This window comes from Leucoraja erinacea, chromosome 10, assembly GCF_028641065.1.
Source record: "Leucoraja erinacea ecotype New England chromosome 10, Leri_hhj_1, whole genome shotgun sequence".
NCBI lineage: Eukaryota > Metazoa > Chordata > Chondrichthyes > Rajiformes > Rajidae > Leucoraja > Leucoraja erinaceus.
The window spans coordinates 4,273,284-4,290,783 of NC_073386.1; the positions used below are offsets into that span (position 1 = coordinate 4,273,284).

The 17,500-nt window shown below is 47.6% G+C and overlaps 1 protein-coding gene across 6 annotated transcripts in view; it reads right to left on the reverse strand.

The window, feature by feature from the left end:
* Positions 1-17,500, reverse strand: part of nexn (nexilin (F actin binding protein)) — a 66,398-nt gene that overhangs the window by 25,379 nt on the left and 23,519 nt on the right. For 4 of the 6 annotated variants that reach the window (XM_055641301.1, XM_055641298.1, XM_055641300.1 and 1 more), the window contains exons 3-5: positions 10,756-10,947; positions 5,313-5,394; positions 2,606-2,754 (exon numbers count right to left, since the gene is read on the reverse strand). In XM_055641301.1, coding sequence (XP_055497276.1) covers positions 2,606-2,754; positions 5,313-5,394; positions 10,756-10,947 — 423 coding nt within the window. The remainder of the gene's footprint in view (positions 1-2,605; positions 2,755-5,312; positions 5,395-10,755; positions 10,948-17,500) is intronic. The other 2 variants (XM_055641303.1, XM_055641304.1) reach the window with 1 other exon arrangement.

Sequence of the window (17,500 nt, forward strand, 5' to 3'; positions counted from 1 at the left end):
CTCTGTGGCAGGGAATTCCACAAATTCACAACTCTCTGGGTGAAAAAGTTTTTTCTCACCTCAGTCTTAAATGGCCTCCCCTTTAATTCTAAGACTGTGGCCCCTGGTTCTGGACTCGCCCAACATTGGGAACATTTTTCCTGCATCTAGCTTGTCCAGTCCTTTTATAATTGTATTTGTTTATATAAGATATCCCCTCATCCTTCTAAACTCCAGTGAATACAAGCCTAGTCTTGTCAATCTTTCCACATATGACAGTCCCGCCATCCCAGGGATCAATCTCGTTTCGGGTCAGGACCCTTCTTCAGACTGATTGTAGTGGGGGGGGGGGGGGGGGGGGGGGGGGGGGGGGGGGGAGGGGAGAAAGTTGGAAGAGAGGTGGGCACAGGGCAAAGCCGAGCAAGTGATAGGTGGATACAGACGAGAAGGGGTATTGATTGGAAGAATGGTCGGTCAAAGGCCCCAGATGAAGAGACAAAGAGCAGTGAGAAAAAGAGTTAGGAGTGAAGCACTGTAAACCAATATCTGTAGTTCCTTGTTGCTACATAATAAAGTTGGAACCTGCCTCGCTCCAATTTAGTTCCATCCCCCAAGTTCCAATCTTAAAACATACGGAGAACACAAAGTACTAGAGTAACTCAGCAGGTCAAGCCACATCTGTGGAAGGCATCTGAAGACGAGTCCTGACCCAAACATCACCTCCATAGATGCTGCCTGACCTGCTGAGTTATTCCAGTAATGTGCTTTGCTCAGGATCTGCAGTTCCTTGTGTCTCCATTTCATGATCACTGTCTGCAAAATGCTCTAACGTTGTCTTTCCGACGAGATATGCAACCAAAGCTCGTTTGTTCTTTCAAGCCAGCTTTAAAAAATCCAAGGTACACAAAAATGCTGGAGAAACTCAGCGGGTGCAGCAGCGTCAACGGAGCGAAGGAAATAGGCAACGTTTCGGGACGAAACCCTTCTTCAGAAAATCAATTTTTAGAAAATCCATTCACCCTATTTTGAAATTCATTCTCACGGTGCCCTGAGAACTAGTTTAGTTCAGGGATACAGCGTGGAAACAGGCCCTGTGGCCCACTGAGTCTGCACCGACCAACAATCGCCTGTTTACACGCTCTATGGCTCGCACCCTGCACCACAGCGGGAGTTTACAGAAGCCAATTCATCTACAAACCTGCACGTCTTTGGAGGGTGGGAGGAAACCGGAGCGTGGAAACAGGCCCTTCGGCCCATCGACCAGCGATCCCCGCATATCATTACACTATCTTATAGGGTGATTTCACGAAAGGTCACTGGAGCGTAGATCCGCACCCACGTGACCGAAAATTGAAACTGAATAAATAAATAAATTTAGGACATTTTATTATTTGCCAAAATATATTTCTCAATGTTTCTTGTTTAAAGCCTGCACAATCACCCAAACTACTTATTTATTTATTTATTTATGTATTATCTAATAACAGACAAGCCTGCAGCATGGAATGATGTCAACAATCCTGATTTTGGCAAATAATAAAATGTCCTGATTTTGTCCAACTAACAGCTGACAATTATCCCATTCCTTAGCTTGCATCTGAGTAAAATTTATTTCAAAACGCATTGATAGTTTACGATTATTTAAATGGTAAATGTAGCTTCAGAAGCGTTTTCATTTTGCATGTTAAAACCCACCTGAGAACCATGGGCGATTTTGCAATTTTACTGACGGATTTTTCACTTTTAAAACTTTTCATATAACAAATGAATAAAGATAAAAAAAGTCAATAATGCCTTACTTTTGATGAAATGCAGCGAGCAAACGCGATAATTCCCGATATTTTGGATCTTTAAATCTCCACGACAAATGTCCGCTGAGCACTTCCGCTGGTTTTGCACCTTCAGCTCCCTCTTTAATTTACCTTAGTTTCTATCTTTTTTTTGGACTGTAAATTTAAGTAGCTGTGCCTCACGGTCACCCCGACTGGCACAGTAAATTGCAGCTCAAAAACTGGCCGTTTTCGATGTTTTTAACGGGTGTGAAAGTGCGTGTTTTCCCATTCACTAACATGTACCGGAAGTACCAAGTGTACTCCAGTTTAAATTTTTGGTCACGTGGGTGCGGATCTACGCTCCAGTGACCTTTCGTGAAATCACCCTATACCCACTCGGGACAATTTTTACATTTACCAAGCCAATCAAACCTGCAAACCTGCACGTCTTTGGAGTGTGGGAGGAGACCGAAGATCTCCGGAGGTCTATGGGGAGAAGGTACAAACTCCGTACAGACGGTGCCCGTAGTCGGGATCGAACCCGGGTCTCCGCCGCTGCTTTCGCTGTCAGGCAGCAACTCTACCGCCGTGCCACCGTGACCGCCCGTTTTGTGGGAGCTTCCTCTGCCGTGCCTGGGGAGGATCTGTGAGGAACGTTGGCAGGATTTGAGGGCCGGGGACTGTAGGCGGTGGCTGGGCTAGGCCGGGTGGTGATACCTTGGAGCGCAGGAGACTGAGGGGGCGGTGATCTCACAGAGGTGCATCACATCATGAGGGGGAACAAGTTAGTGGTGAATGCGCAGAGTCTTTGACCCAGGGTGGGGGCATCATGTGACAGGGAACAGGCTCAGTACCTCTGCACCTCTCTTCGCAAGTTCACGTTGCAACTTCCTCTTCTCCAGGATGTCCTGCTGGACCCTTCTCTTCCGCTCTTCCTCCATCCGCTTCCTCTCCTCCTCTTGCCTCAGCTTCTCCATTTCCGCAAACTTCCCCTTGACGGTCCCTGCGGACAGAAGGCGGCACTCTTTATCATGGCGAGGTATCACAAGTTATAGTAGAATTAGGCCATTCGGCCCGTCGAGTCTACTCCGCCCATTCAATCATGGCTGATCTCTGCCTCCTAATCCCTTTCTCCTGCCTTCTCCCAATAACCCCCATAAGCTATATTTAAGAGGGAGTTAGATGTGGCCCTTGTGGCTAAAGGGATCAGGGGGTATGGAGAGAAGGCAGGTACAGGATACTGAGTTGGATGATCAGCCATGATCATATTGAATGGCGGTGCAGGCTCGAAGGGCCGAATGGCCTACTCCTGCACCTATTTTCCATGTTTCTATGTTTCTAACCCTTGACACCAGTTCTAATCAAGAGTGTGTCTATCTCTGCCTTAAAAATATCCACTGACTTGGCCTCCACAGCCCTCTGTGGCAATGAGTCCACGGATTAACTACCCTCTGACTAAAAATGTTCCTCCTCACCTCCTTTCTAAAAGAGCGCCCTTTAATTCTGAGGTTATGACCTCTGGTCCTAGACTCTCCCACTAGTGGAAACATCCTCTCCGCATCCACTCTATCTATGCCTTTCATTATTCTGTACGTTTCAATGAGGTCCCCCCTCAACCTTGTAAACTCCAGCGAGTACAGGCCCAGTGCAGTCAAACCCTCATCGTGTGCTCACCCGCTATTTCCTGGTTTATTTTAACAAGAAAAGACACAAAGTGCTGGAGTAACTCAGCGGGGTCAGGCAGCATCTCTGGAGAACATGGATGGATGGCGTTTCGAGGCGCGACCCTTCTTCAGACTAATGTAGGATTGTTGTAAATGGGTGGTTGTGTTTCTATCTGTTGGCAGATCAACTTCCCTCCTGGGATCAATAAGGTTCTGCTGTATTGTATGATATCGCATCTAGACAATAGACAATAGACAATAGGTGCAGGAGTAGGCCATTCGGCCCTTCGAGCCAGCACGGCCATTTAATGTGATCATGGCTGATGATCCCCGATCTATCGACACAAAAAGCTGGAGTAACTCAGCGGGACTGGCAGCATCTCTGGAGAGAAGGAATGGGTGATGTTTCGGGTCGAGACCCTTCTTCAGACTGAAAAAAGTCCAAAACAATTGTGCAGGAAAGTTATTTTAATGCTGGGATTGGTGGGTGTGCCATGGATGGGGGTGGAGGCAGATACAATCGCGGCATTTAAGAGGCTTCTAGTTGGCCTCATGGATGTGCAGGGACTGTAGGGGATGTGGATCGTGTGCAGGCAGGGGAGATTTGTGTATCTTGTTTACCTGCAAGAAATTGCAGAGAGTTGAGAGGACGCGGTCCAGACCATCGCGCAAACTAACCTCCCTTCCGTTGAGTCCACCTACTCACTGCTTCAAGCTGCCTCGGCAAGGCCAGCAGCACAATCAAGGACCAGTCTCACCCCGGCCACTCCCTCTTCTCCCCTCTCTCAACGGGTAAAAGGTACAGAAGTGTGAAAACAAATGCACACCTCCAGATTCAGGGAGAGTTTCTTCCCAGCTGTGATCAGGCAACGGAACCATCCCCTCACCATCTAGAGAGAGGTTCCAAACTTTGAAATATCTTTAATCGGACTTTATCTTGCACTAAATGCTGTGTCCTTTCTCCTTGATCTGAGCATTGCGGACAGCTTGTCTCGTATTGGCTTTTTTTTGACTGGGTAGCAGGCAAACGATAGCTTTTCCCTGTCGAATAAAACAACAAGTGCTGGAGTGCTGGAGTAACACTGTCGAATAAAACAACAAGTGATGGAGTAACTCAGCGGGCCAGGCAGCATCTCTGCAGAACATGGATCGGTGACATAGAAACATAGAAACATAGAAAATAGGTGTAGGAGGAGGCCATTCGGCCCTTCGAGTCAGCATCGCCATTCGTTGTGATCATGGCTGATCGTCCCCAGTCAATAACCCGTGCCTGCCTTCTCTCCATATCCCTTGACTCCACTAGCCCCCTAGAACTCTATCTAACTCTCTCTTAAATCCATCCAGTGGTTTGGCCTCCACTGCCCTCTGTGGCAGGGAATTCCACAAATTCTCAACTCCCCGGGTGATTCCACAAATTCGCAACTCTCTCATTCCCCCAGTGACTTGCTTTTAGCATTGACGGAAGGACTCAAGTCCTTTGAAAGTTTCGAAGGATGAGGGGACACCTCATTGAAACATACTGAATAGTGAAAGGCTTGGATAGAGTGGATGTGGGGAGGATGTTTCCACTAGTGGGAGAGTCTAGGTCTAGAGGTCACAGCCTCAGAATTAAAGAACGTTCGTTTAGGAAGGCGATGAGGAGGAATTCCTTTAGTCAGATGGTGGTGGATGTGTGGAATTCATTCATTGCTGTGGAGGCCAAGTCAATGGATGTTTTTAAGGCAGAGATAGATGGATAGATTCTTGATTAGTACGGGTGTCGAGGGTTATGGGGAGAAGGCAGGAAAATGGGATTAGGAGGGAGAGATAGATCAGGCATGATTGAATGGCAGAGTAGACTTGATGGGCCGAATGGCCTTATTCTACTATCACTGATGACCTTATGAGTCTTTGTTACCTGTCATCTTGGGGACGTACGCCTTCTTCAGTTCGTTGGAGTTATCGTCCTCTTCCTCATCTGAAGCAAGGAGTTGGCGATACTGAAACGAATGGAGTGGGAAGATGTTGAGAGTCAGTCTCACCGCAGTGTTACACAGCCTTGCTCAGTATCTGGGGCTGGTGTTGATGGTGACGATGCCGTCGACCTTACAGCAAGGCAGGAACCGCAGATGCCGGTTTACACCGAAGGCGGACACGAAATGCTGGGGTAACTCAGCGGGACAGGCAGCGTCTCTGGAGAGAAGGGAATGAATGGGTAACGTTCCTGGCCGAGACCCTTCAACGTCACCTATTTCTTTCCTCCAGAGATGCTGCCTGACCAGCCGAGTTACTCCAGCATCTTCCATGGAGTTGGCCGAACCGGGAACCGGGAAAAGCCGACTCAGTCAAAGCGGGCTGGTACTTGAATCCGTGAGTTAATTATTTTACCAGTATCTTAGGAGATGTGAACAGGAGATGGAAGCAAGGAGGCTTGAATCTTGAGCGAAACACAAAATGCTGGGGTAACTCAGGTGGTCAGGGTCAGCAGCAAAGATCCTATAGCAGAGCAGGAGTAGGCCATTCGGCCCTTCGAGCTCTGCTATAGGATCTTTGGTCAGCAGCGTGGGAATGTGGCGGGGGGAATGGATTGGTGACGTTTCGGGGGCGGGACCCTTCCTTCAGTCCCGACCTGCCCATTCTCTCCAGAGATTTTCTCTTCAGACTGAAGGAGGGTCCCGACCTGAAACGCCGCCTGTCCTCTCCTTCCACGGACGCTGCGCGACCCGCTGAGATTACTCCAGCACTTTGTGTGTCTGGGGAGGCGTAACACTGGCAGTATTTGTACACCCACACAAGGGTCGGGCATAGGGAAGCGTTAAGCCGGTAGTGGCTGGGAAACTGGAGCCCATCCGTTACTGTGAAGGTAAATGTAGCCGCAGATCTCACAGGGTGAATTCCTGGCCCAGCTCACTGGGGCGGCACGGTGGCGCAGCGGTAGAGTTGCAGCGCCAGAGACCCGGGTTCCATCCTGACTACGGGCGCTGTCTGTACAGAGCGTGTACATTCTCCTACTACCATCTACCTCAATGGTGACCCTCGGACTATCCTTGCCTTTGCTGGCTTTACCTTGCACTAAACTTTATTATGTGCACGTAACAAACATTTTTCCCTGTACCTCGGTACATAGAAACATAGAAAATAGGTGCAGTTGGAGGCCATTCGGCCCTTCGAGCCAGCACCGCCATTCATTGTGATCATGGCTGATCGTCCCCTATCAATAATCCGTGCCTGCCTTCTCCCCATATCCCTTGATTCCACTAGCCCCTAGAGTTCTATCTAACTCTCTCTTAAGTCCATCCAGGGATTTGGCCTCCACTGCCCTCTGTGGCAGGGAATTCCATAAATTCACAACTCTCTGGGTGAAAACGTTTTTTTCTCACCTCAGTCTTAAATGACCTCCCCTTTATTCTAAGACTGTGTGGCCCCTGGTTCTGGACTCGCCCAACATTGGGAACATTTTTCCTGCATCTAGCTTGTCCAGTCCTTTTATAATTTTATGTTTCACGTGACAATAAACTGAACTGAACTGAACTCGCTTTGACCGCGTGGGTTTTTTCGTGAAAGACTTGTCCCACCCCAGTCATTCCCTCTTCTCCCTGCTCCCATCTGTCAGTTGTTACAGAAGATAGACACAAATTGCTGGAGTAACTCAACGGGACAGGCAGCATCTCTTCTTTGGAAAAAGGTCCTGACCCCGAAACGCACCCGTTCCATCTCTCCAGAGATGCTGGCCGTCCTGCTGAGTTCCTCCAGCATTTTGTGTTTGCCTTCAGTTTAAACCAGCATCTGCAGTTCCTTCCTGTTGTAATGTTTTATTTTTAATTGTCGACTGTGTACATCGTGTTTTTATCCTTGCGTGCCAGGCACCAAGGCAAATTCCTCGTACGTATACATACTTGGCTAGTAAAATGGATTCTGTTCTGTTCTATTCTATCCTACACAGAAGGTACAGCAGCTTGAAAGCGCGCACCACCAGACTTAGGAACAGCTTCCACCCCCTCTGTTATCAGGCTTCTGAACGGTCCTTCCATAAGCTAGGGCACTAGCGACCCGACTTCGGGGCTGTGGCGGCGTTCCAGCGGCGGAGACCCAACTTCGGGGCCACGGAGGCTCGGCCGCGGGAGGGCGGTTGATCCGGCAGCTTTGACCGCCCCGGGCCGCGGACTTTGGACCGGTCCGTTCGCGGAGCTCGGATTCAGCCGCGGGACTTACCATCACCCGGCGGGGTCACAACATCGGAAGCCTGGATCGCCTCAACGCAGGGGGGGGGGGGAGCAAGGAGGGAAGAGACAAGGACTTTGGGATTTTACCTTCCATCACAGTGAGGAGGTGCCTGGTGGACTCAAATGTGGTGGACGTTAAACTGTGTTAAGTGTGCGTTTTGTTGTTTTATTCTATGTTATGACTGCAATGTTAAACCATTTTGTTGTACTGTAAATGTGCCAAGTTGAATCTAATCTAATCTAATCTACTGTCCGTGTGGGAAAGAAGTGCAGACGCTGGATAAAATTGAAGGTAGACACAAAAAGCTGGAGTAACTCAGCGGGACAGGCAGCATCTATGGAGAGAAGGAATGGGTGACGTTTCGGGTCGAGACCCTTCTTCAGACTGATGTCAGGGGGGGAGGGGAAACAATGAGTAATGTTAATGAGTATAGAAGTTGGGATGTAATGTTAATGAGAATAGAAGTTGGGATGTAATGTTAAAATTGTACAAGGCATTGGTGAGGCCAATTCTGGAGTATGGTGTACAGTTTTGGTCGCCTAATTATAGGAAGGATGTCAACAAAATAGAGAGAGTACAGAGGAGATTTACTAGAATGTTGCCTGGGTTTCAGCAACTAAGTTACAGAGAAAGGTTGAACAAGTTAGGGCTTTATTCTTTGGAGCGCAGAAGGTTAAGGGGGGACTTGATAGAGGTTTTTAAAATGATGAGAGGGATAGACAGAGTTGACGTGGAAAAGCTTTTCCCACTGAGAGTAGGGAAGATTCAAACAAGGGGACATGACATGAGAATTAAGGGACTGAAGTTTAGGGGTAACATGAGGGGGAACTTCTTTACTCAGAGAGTGGTAGCTGTGTGGAATGAGCTTCCAGTGAAGGTGGTGGAGGCAGGTTCGTTTTTATCATTTTTAAAAAATAAATTGGATAGTTATTGGATGGGGGGAAGGGAATGGAGGGTTATGGTCTGAGCGCAGGTATATGGGACTAGGGGAGATTATGTGTTCGGCACGGACTAGAAGGGTCGAGATGGCCTGTTTCCGTGCTGTAATTGTTATATGGTTATATGGTTAATCACATCCGAATCACCTCTACCACATTGTGGACATTGGACTTTGTCTCTGGAACTGATGCGCTACAATGCTGTGAACCGTATTCTATATTTCCCTGTACTCTATCTTCCCCCTTTTGCTCTCTCTATTGTACATGAGTTGGACCTGGCTGTCTTTATGGAAAGCATTATCTCATTTGATAGGACAGCATGCAAAACAATGCATTTCACTGTACAGGTGACAATAGCTTGGTTGTAGTCTATTGTCATGTGTACCAAGGTACAGTGAAAAGCTTTTTGTGCAGAAAGGAACTGCAGATGCTGGTTTACACCAAAGATGGACACAAAATGCTGGAGTAACTCAGTGGGCCAGGCAGCATCTCTGGAGGAAAGGGGCAGGTGACGTTTCGGGTCGAGACCCTTCTTCGGACTGAGAGTCGGGGGGGAGAGGGAAACCAGAGATATGAAAAGGTACCGAACACATCAGAGCCGGCACCGATGATCCAGGGAAGGATGGAGCCCACAATGGTCCATTGTTGGCTATGGAAGAGGTGACAACGAAGGGATACGAACAGTGAAGCCGGCAGGACAACTGGCCAAGGCGGGCTGAGCAAAGGAGAAATTAATATTCATACGGCTGGGTTGTAAGATGCCCAAGCGAAATATGAGGTTGCATAGAAACATAGAAAATAGGTACAGGAGGAGGCCATTCGGCCCTTCAAGCTAGCACCACCATTCATTGTGATCATGGCTGATCATCCACAATCAGAAACCCATGCCTGCCTTCTCCCCATATCCCTTGATTCCACAATTCTATTTTAAATCCATCCAGTGAATCGGCCTCCACTGCCCTTCTGTGGCAGAGAATTCCGCAAATTCACAACTCTCTGGGTGAAAGAGTTTGTTTCTCATCCCAGTTTTAAATGGACTCCCCTTTATCCTTAGACTGTGGCCGCTGGTTCTGGACTCGCCCAACACTGGGAACATTTTTTCCTGCATCTAGCTTGTCCAGTCCTTATATAATTGTATACGTTCCTACGTTGCGTGCTGACCAGTCCAATGCTAAACCAACGCCAACATTCAGCAGCAGCCTAAAGCAAGGCCAATTAATTACTGGTAGACAAAAATGCTGGAGAAAAATCAGCGGGTGAGGCAGCACCTATGGAGCGAAGGAAATAGGTGACGTTTCTTCAGTCTGAAGAAGGGTCTCGACCCGAAACGTCACCTATTCCTTCGCTCCATAGATGTTGCCTCACCTGCTGAGTTTCTCCCACATTTTTGTCCACCTTCGATTTGTCCAGCATCTGCAGTTCTTTCTTAACCAATTAATGAATGCTGGCTTTGCCACCGAAGACCAGATCTCGTGTTAAATGAAGAGAATAGACAGGCTGAGAGGTTCTACTGCAGTTGTACAGGGTCTTGGTGAGACCACACCTGGAGTATTGCGTACAGTTTTGGTCTCCAAATCTGAGGAAGGACATTATTGCCATAGAGGGAGTGCAGAGACGGTTCACCAGACTGATTCCTGGGATGTCAGGACTGTCTTATGAAGAAAGACTGGATAGACTTGGTTTATACTCTCTAGAATTTAGAAGATTGAGAGGGGATCTTATAGAAACTTACAAAATTCTTAAGGGGTTGGACAGGCTAGATGCAGGAAGATTGTTCCCGATGTTAGGGAAGTCCAGGACAAGGGGTCACAGCTTAAGGATAAAGGGGAAATCCTTTAAAACCGAGATGAGAAGAACTTTTTTTCACGCAGAGAGTGGTGAATCTCTGGAACTCTCTGCCACAGAGGGTAGTTGAGGCCACTTCATTGGCTATATTTAAGAGGGAGTTAGATGTGGCCCTTGTGGCTAAGGGGATCAGGGGGTATGGAGAGAAGGCAGGTACGGGATACTGAGTTGGATGATCAGCCATGATCATATTGAATGGCGGTGCAGGCTCGAAGGGCCGAATGGCCTACTCCTGCACCTAATTTCTATGTTTCTATGTTTCTATGGCTCCATGTTAAAGCTACGAAGCGGGCTTGGGTCAGTTCGTTGGGATGGAGGCAGCAGAAAGCAAATATGACTTAAAGGCCAAATGACCTCCTGTTTTATCTTTGTCCATTCTTTCTCCTTCTTATACTGTTCATTCCTCCTCTTCTTCTCTTCTCCCGTTCTCCTCTGGCTCCTCTCCTCCCGAGCTTTCTGCATGGCTTCGAACTTAGTCTTAACATCACCCTTGGCCGCCTTTGGCACGTATGATTTATGAACAGATTTAGATGCAGATAGAAGTCTCTATGAGGGTGAAGGAGAGACAGGAAGACAGAGAGAGGGAGAGAGGGAGAGAGAGAGACAGAGTGGGAGAGAGGGAGAGGGAGAGAGAGAGAAGGGGAAAAAAGGAAACCAGATGAATGAAGGCATCAAAGCAAAGATAATCGAATGGACGTGATTACAGCTAATTTACAGAATGAAGCATTATCGCTTTGGCTGCCTAATTAGAGTCAAGAGTCTTAGAGGGTGGAAACAGCCCAACTTGCCCACTCCGACAACATGTCCCATCTACACTGCATTTGGCCCATAGCTCTCTAAACCTGTCCTATCCACGTCCCTGTACAAATGTTTCTTAAACGTTGGGATAGTCCCAGCCTCAACTACCTCCTCCGGCAGCTCGTTCCATACACCCACCCGGACAGGGATAGGACACTCGGGAGGGGACTGGGACGGTCCAGTAGCAATTCAACAGCGCTTGCAGCGCCGGAGACCCGGGTTCGATCCTGACTACGGATGAAACGCAGGTCTGTACACATGCAGCAGCACAGTTGCCGAGAATGTTTATCGCGAGTGACCTTTGACAAATCCCATGATTCCTTGCGCTTTTCGGAATACCGAACTCACTTATCAACTTGACTTGGTTTGAATAATATTTTGATTAATATACAGACCAAATGAATCTTTAGTTACTGATAACTATGATCCTCTAATTCCACATACACCTCCTCCAACACTCTCACCCCCACCCCCCTCTGTTTTATTAATGTCATCCACTTAGTCCAGAAATAACAGCATCACTCTCAACGGTTACTGTTTTTGAGAAGATCTAAATTTGGGGCGGGGACGGTGGCACAGCGGTAGAGTTGCTGCCTCACAGCGCCAGAGATCTGGGTTCGATCCTGACCACGGGTGCTGTCTTTACGGAGTCTGTACGTTCTCCCCGTGACCTGCGAGGGTTTTCTCCGGGTGCTCCGGTTTCCTCCCACGCTCCAAGATGTGTAGGCTAAATTGGCTTGGTGTAATAGTACGTTGTCCCTAGTGTGTGCAGTACAGTGTTCGTGTGCGGGGATCGCTGGTCGGTGCAGACCCGGTGAACCGAATGGCCTGTTTCCGTTCTGTATCTCGGACCTAAACTAAACATTTGGGTAGGTAATTGAATAGGAAAGGGGGAGAAGAATTTGGGCAAAGGGGACTAGCGTGAGGAGGCAACACAGGCGGGTAACCAGGGGCCACTTCTGTGCACCAGAATGATTCCTGGGATGTCAGGACTTTCATATGAAGAAAGACTGGATAGACTCGACTTGTACTCGCTAGAATTTAGAAGATTGAGGGGGGATCTTATAGAAACTTACAGTATTCTTAAGGGGTTGGACAGGCTAGATGTAGGAAGATTGTTCCCGATGTTGGGGAAGTCCAGGACAAGAGGTCACAGTTTAAGGATAAGGGGGAAATCTTTTAGGACCGAGATGAGAAAAACATTTTTCACACAGAGAGTGGTGAATCTGTGGAATTCTCTGCCACAGATGGTAGTTGAGGCCAGTTCATTGGCTATATTTAAGAAGGAGTTAGATGTGGCCCTTGTGGCTAAGGGGATCAGGGGGTATGGAGAGAAGGCAGGTACGGGATACTGAGTTGGATGATCAGCCGTGATCATATTGAATGGCGGTTCGGGCTCGAAGGGCCGAATGGCCTACTCCTGCACCTATTTTCTATGTTTCTATGTATGTTTCTATAATTCTATAATTAATTGTATAAAACCTTTGACAAATCCCATGACTCCAAGTTGATAAGTGAGTTCGGTATTACGAAAAGCGCAAGAGTCATGGGATTTGTCAGTGACAAAATTAGCAATGGTCTCAAAATTCCTCAGCATCAGGATAGGCGCCCTTGGTAAACATTGATAGATTCAGATAGATTATTGACTTGATGTTGGAAATTAGTGGGTTGGACAACTAGTGAAGCATTAGTCGTGTGCTCAAATGCACTTGCGCGAGGTGGTGGGAGTCCCGACTGGATGTTCTTTGGAACAGACACGCCCAGATCTGTGGCTGATTCACTGGAGATTGACTATTCTCCCTGTGTGCATCGCATGCATTCATAACCCCCAGTCGCAGGTTCACTCCACGCTGGCTTGCACGAATTTACATTCACACCAAGCAAATTCAACCTACAATCCCGCACGTCTTTGGAGTGTGGGAGGAAACCGAAGATCTCGGTGAAAACCCACGGGGAGTAATGTACAAACTCCGTACAGACAGCGTCCGCAGTCGGGATCGAACCCGGGTCTCCGGCGCTGCATTCGCTGTAAGGCATCGACTCTACCGCTGCGCCACCGTGACCGCCCTTAAACATTTAAAAGCATTGTATCTTTCTCAATTGAGCGGCCATCTTTAAGAGGCGTGTAATTCATACAACACGACTCGAAGAATCTATCTACCTCTGCCTCTAAATGATTCATCATCTCTGCCGTCAAAGAGGAGTTTTAAAGACTTAGCCTTTGGGGAGAAAAACGAACTGTGCCACATCTTTGCGTTAAATGGACAACCACTTAATTTTGAACAATGACCACTGGTTCTAGTCAGTCCCACAAAATATTCTGCCCTCCGTATGTTCCGCTTTGCTCTGTCTAGTGCACTTGCGTTTGAACTGATCGTATTTAGTTCAGATTAGCGAGTCTGCGCCGACCAGCGATCCCAGTACGCAAACACTATCCTACGCACACCAGGGACATTTTGCAATTTTACCGTAGCCAAATAACCTACAAACCTGTGCGGCTTTGGAGTGTGGGAGGAAACCAGAGCGCCCGGAGAAAACCCACATGGTCAAAGGGTCCGTGCAGACAGCACCCGTAGTCAGGATCGAACCCGGGTCTCTGGCGCTGTGAAGTTTGGTTTATGCATGGGCCGGAGGGCCTGTTTCGGTGCCGTATCTCTAAACTAAATTAAACTAAATGGCACGAACTCGGAGAATAGTTCACGGGACCGCTGGAGAGGCTGATGACAAGGCAAATCACGGTGCTGTCGGACTGGAGTCACGTGAAGTTCAGTTACATTTCTTAACAATTGGCACAATCTGAAGGGTAATACGACGTTGAATAGATGGGTTGTAGTGGAGCGTTGAGAAATGCAGCCATTTTCTGCACGGATGGAGACTATTTGCATCACAGTCTCTTGCCCAGAGTAGGTGAATCGAGGGCCAGAGGACATAGGTTGATGGTGAAGGGGGAAAGATTTAATAGGAATCTGAGGGGTAACTTTTTTCACACAAAGGGCGGTGGGTGTATGGAACGAGCTGCCAGCGGAGGTAGTTGAAGCAGGGACTATCCCAACGTTTAAGAAACAGTTAGACAGGTACATGGATGGGGACAGGTTTGGAGGGATATGGATCAAACATGGGCAGGTGGGACATGTTGGCCGGTATGGGCAAGTTGGGCCGAAGGGCCTGTTTCCACGCTGTATCACTCTATCACTCTATGACTCTATGACTCTAAAGTGGTCGTAGATTTTTTTTTAATGCTTTCAATAGACAATAGACAATAGACAATAGGTGCAGGATTAGGCCATTCGGCCCTTCGAGCCAGCACCGCCATTCAATGTGATCATGGCTGATCATCCCCAATCAGTACCCGTTCCTGCCTTCTCCCCAAATCACCTGACTCCACTATTTTTTAAGAGCCCTATCTAGCTCTCTCTTGAAAGCATCCAGAGAACATGCTTCCACCACCCTCTGAGGCAGAGAATTCCACAGACTCACCACTCTCTGTGAGAAAAAGTGTTTCCTCGTCTCCGTTCTAAATGGCTTGAGCCTTATTCTTAAACTGTGGCCCCTGGTTCTGGTCTCCCCCCAACACTGGGAACATGTTTCCTGCCTCTAGCGTGTCCAAGTCCTTAACAATCTTATATGTTTCAATGAGATATCCTCTCATCCTTCTAAACTCCAGAGTGTACAAGCCCAGCCGCTCCATTCTCTCAGCATATGACAGTCCCGCCATCCCAGGAGAATTAATCTTGTAAACCTATCCTGCACTCCCCCAATAGCAAGAATGTCCTTCCTCAAATTAGGGGACCAAAACTGCACACAATACTCCAGATGTGGTCTCACGAGGGTCCTGTACAACTGCAGAAGGACGTCTTTGTTCCTATACTCAACTGCTCTTGTTATAAAGGCCAACATGCCAATGTCCTTCCACAAATTCGGGGACCAAAATAGCGTGAAGTGTAGATAGAGTTATTGTTGCTGCCTCTTTAAAATAGGATGTATGAAGATTTATCAATCCCTGAACGACCTTCACAATTGTTGCAACTTGCAATTAGGAGACAACATTGGATGAGAAAGAAGTTTCACAAACACAGAGGATCGTGAATTTAAACAAGCAAAGTCCCTACACTATTAATAAAGCACAGCGTAATCTAAAGAATATTGGAGGGAGTTCTGATCTATTATTTGCACCCCCAAACTATCCTGTGTTGCATTCAGGACTTGGAGCTTTTGTGCACTAATTATTATTTTTCAAATTTGTTGATTTTGGTTTGTTATGTTATCTATACGTTGACCAGTTATCTATGTTATTGATGTCACCAGAGACCCACACCACCCTGGCCACACACCTATTGCACCCCTACCATCGCGAAGAAGGTACAGGAGCCTGAAAACTGTAATGTCCAGGTTCAGGAACAGCTTCCTCCCTGCAGCCATCAGGCTATTAAACACGACAACCTCAAATAAGCTCTGAACTACCATAGACTATTATTGGTATAATTGGTATATTATTGTTTGTTTGTTATTCAGGTGTACGTATGTGAGCCCGTGTGTGTGTGTGTGTGTGTGTATGAGCGTGTGCGTGTGTGTGGTGTGTGTGTGTGTGTGTGTGTGTGTGTGTGTGTGTGTGTGTGTGTGTTGTGTGTGTATGTGCCAGTTGTGTGTTGTGTGTGTGTGTGTGTGGTGTGTGTGTGTGTGTGTGTGTGTGTGTGTTGTGTGTGTGTGTGTGTGTGTGCTGTGTTAGTGTGTGTGTGTGTGTGTGTGTGTATGTGTGAGTGTGTGTGTGTGTGTGTGTGTGTGTGTGTGTGTGTGTGTGTGTGTGTGTGTGTGTGTGTGTGTGTGTGTGTGTGTGTGTGTGTGTGTGTGTGTGTGTGTGTGTGTGTGTGTGTGTGTGTGTGTGTGTGGGTGTGTGTGTGTGTGTGTGTGTGTGTGTGTGTGTGTGTGTGTGTGTGTGTGTGTGTGTGTGTGTGTGTGTGTGTGTGTGTATGTTAAGGGCCTGTCCCACTTAGGCGACTCTTTAGGCGACTGCCAGCGACTAGTTTTAATGGAATTCACCTACGACACCTGGCAACAACCTACGTCAACCTACGATACACCTACACCTACGATACACCTATGACAACCTACGACAACAAAAATAGTCGCCACTGTCGCCAAAGGTTTTCAACATGTGACTATTGCGGCAGTCGCCTGCAGTCGCCCAAAAAATCGCCTAGTGGGACAGGCCCAGTGTGTGTGTATGTTGCATATATGTGTGTACGAGCATGTGTATACACACACACACTGAACTTCTTCTCCTCGTCTATTATATAGTTTACAGCGTACCATGTTTACATATTCTGTTGTGCTGCTGCAAGTAAGAATGTCCTTGTTCGATCTGGGACACGTGACAGTAGGACACTCTTGTCTCTTGAGTTCCATGCTTACAGACCTTTATAGAGATTGACCGATTCTTGATTGGAACGGGTGTCAGGGGTTATGGGGAGAAGGCAGGAGAATGGGGTTGAGAGGGAGAGATAGATCAGCCATGATCGAATGGCGGAGTGGACTCGATGGGCCGAATGGCCTAATTCTGCTCCTACAACCTGTGACCTGTTATGCTGCTGCACGTAATGCAATGCATATGACAATTGAATACCCTTGGACCTGATTTTGAATCATTTCCTGTCTGCCTAACTGCGTGCTTTTGTCCAAGGCTGTGTTCGGAAGCAAGTGGTATGTTGGCCTTGAGTATGTGAGATAAGATATCTTTCTGGTGCTATATAGAGGCCTGATGAGATCACATCCAGAATACTGTGTACAGATCCTACCCAAGTAAGGATGTACTTTGGAGGGAGGGAGTGCAGTGAAAGTTCAAGTGGAGAGTGAATGGATTTATTCACATTGAACAGTACAGCACAAGAACAGGCCCTTCGGCCCCCCCATATCCGTGCTGTACACTAGGTCATAGCCTCAGAATTAAAGGGCGCTCGTTTAGAAAGGAGGTGAGGAGGAGCTTCTTTAGTCAGAGGGTAGTTAATCGGTGGAACTCATTGCCACAGAGGGCTGTGGAGGTCAAATCAGTGGATATTTTTAAGGCAGAGATAGACAAATTCTTGATTAGACCGGGTGTCGAGAGTTATGGGGAGAAGGCAGGAAAATGGGATTAGGAGGCGGAGATCAGCCATGATTGAATAATGGCGGACTGGACTTGATGGGCCGAATGGTCTAATTCTACTCGTATAACTTGTGAACGGTGCCAAATTAGAAAACATAGAAACATAGAAGATAGGCGCAGGAGTAGGCCATTCGGCCCTTAATTCGAGGAATTAAACTAATC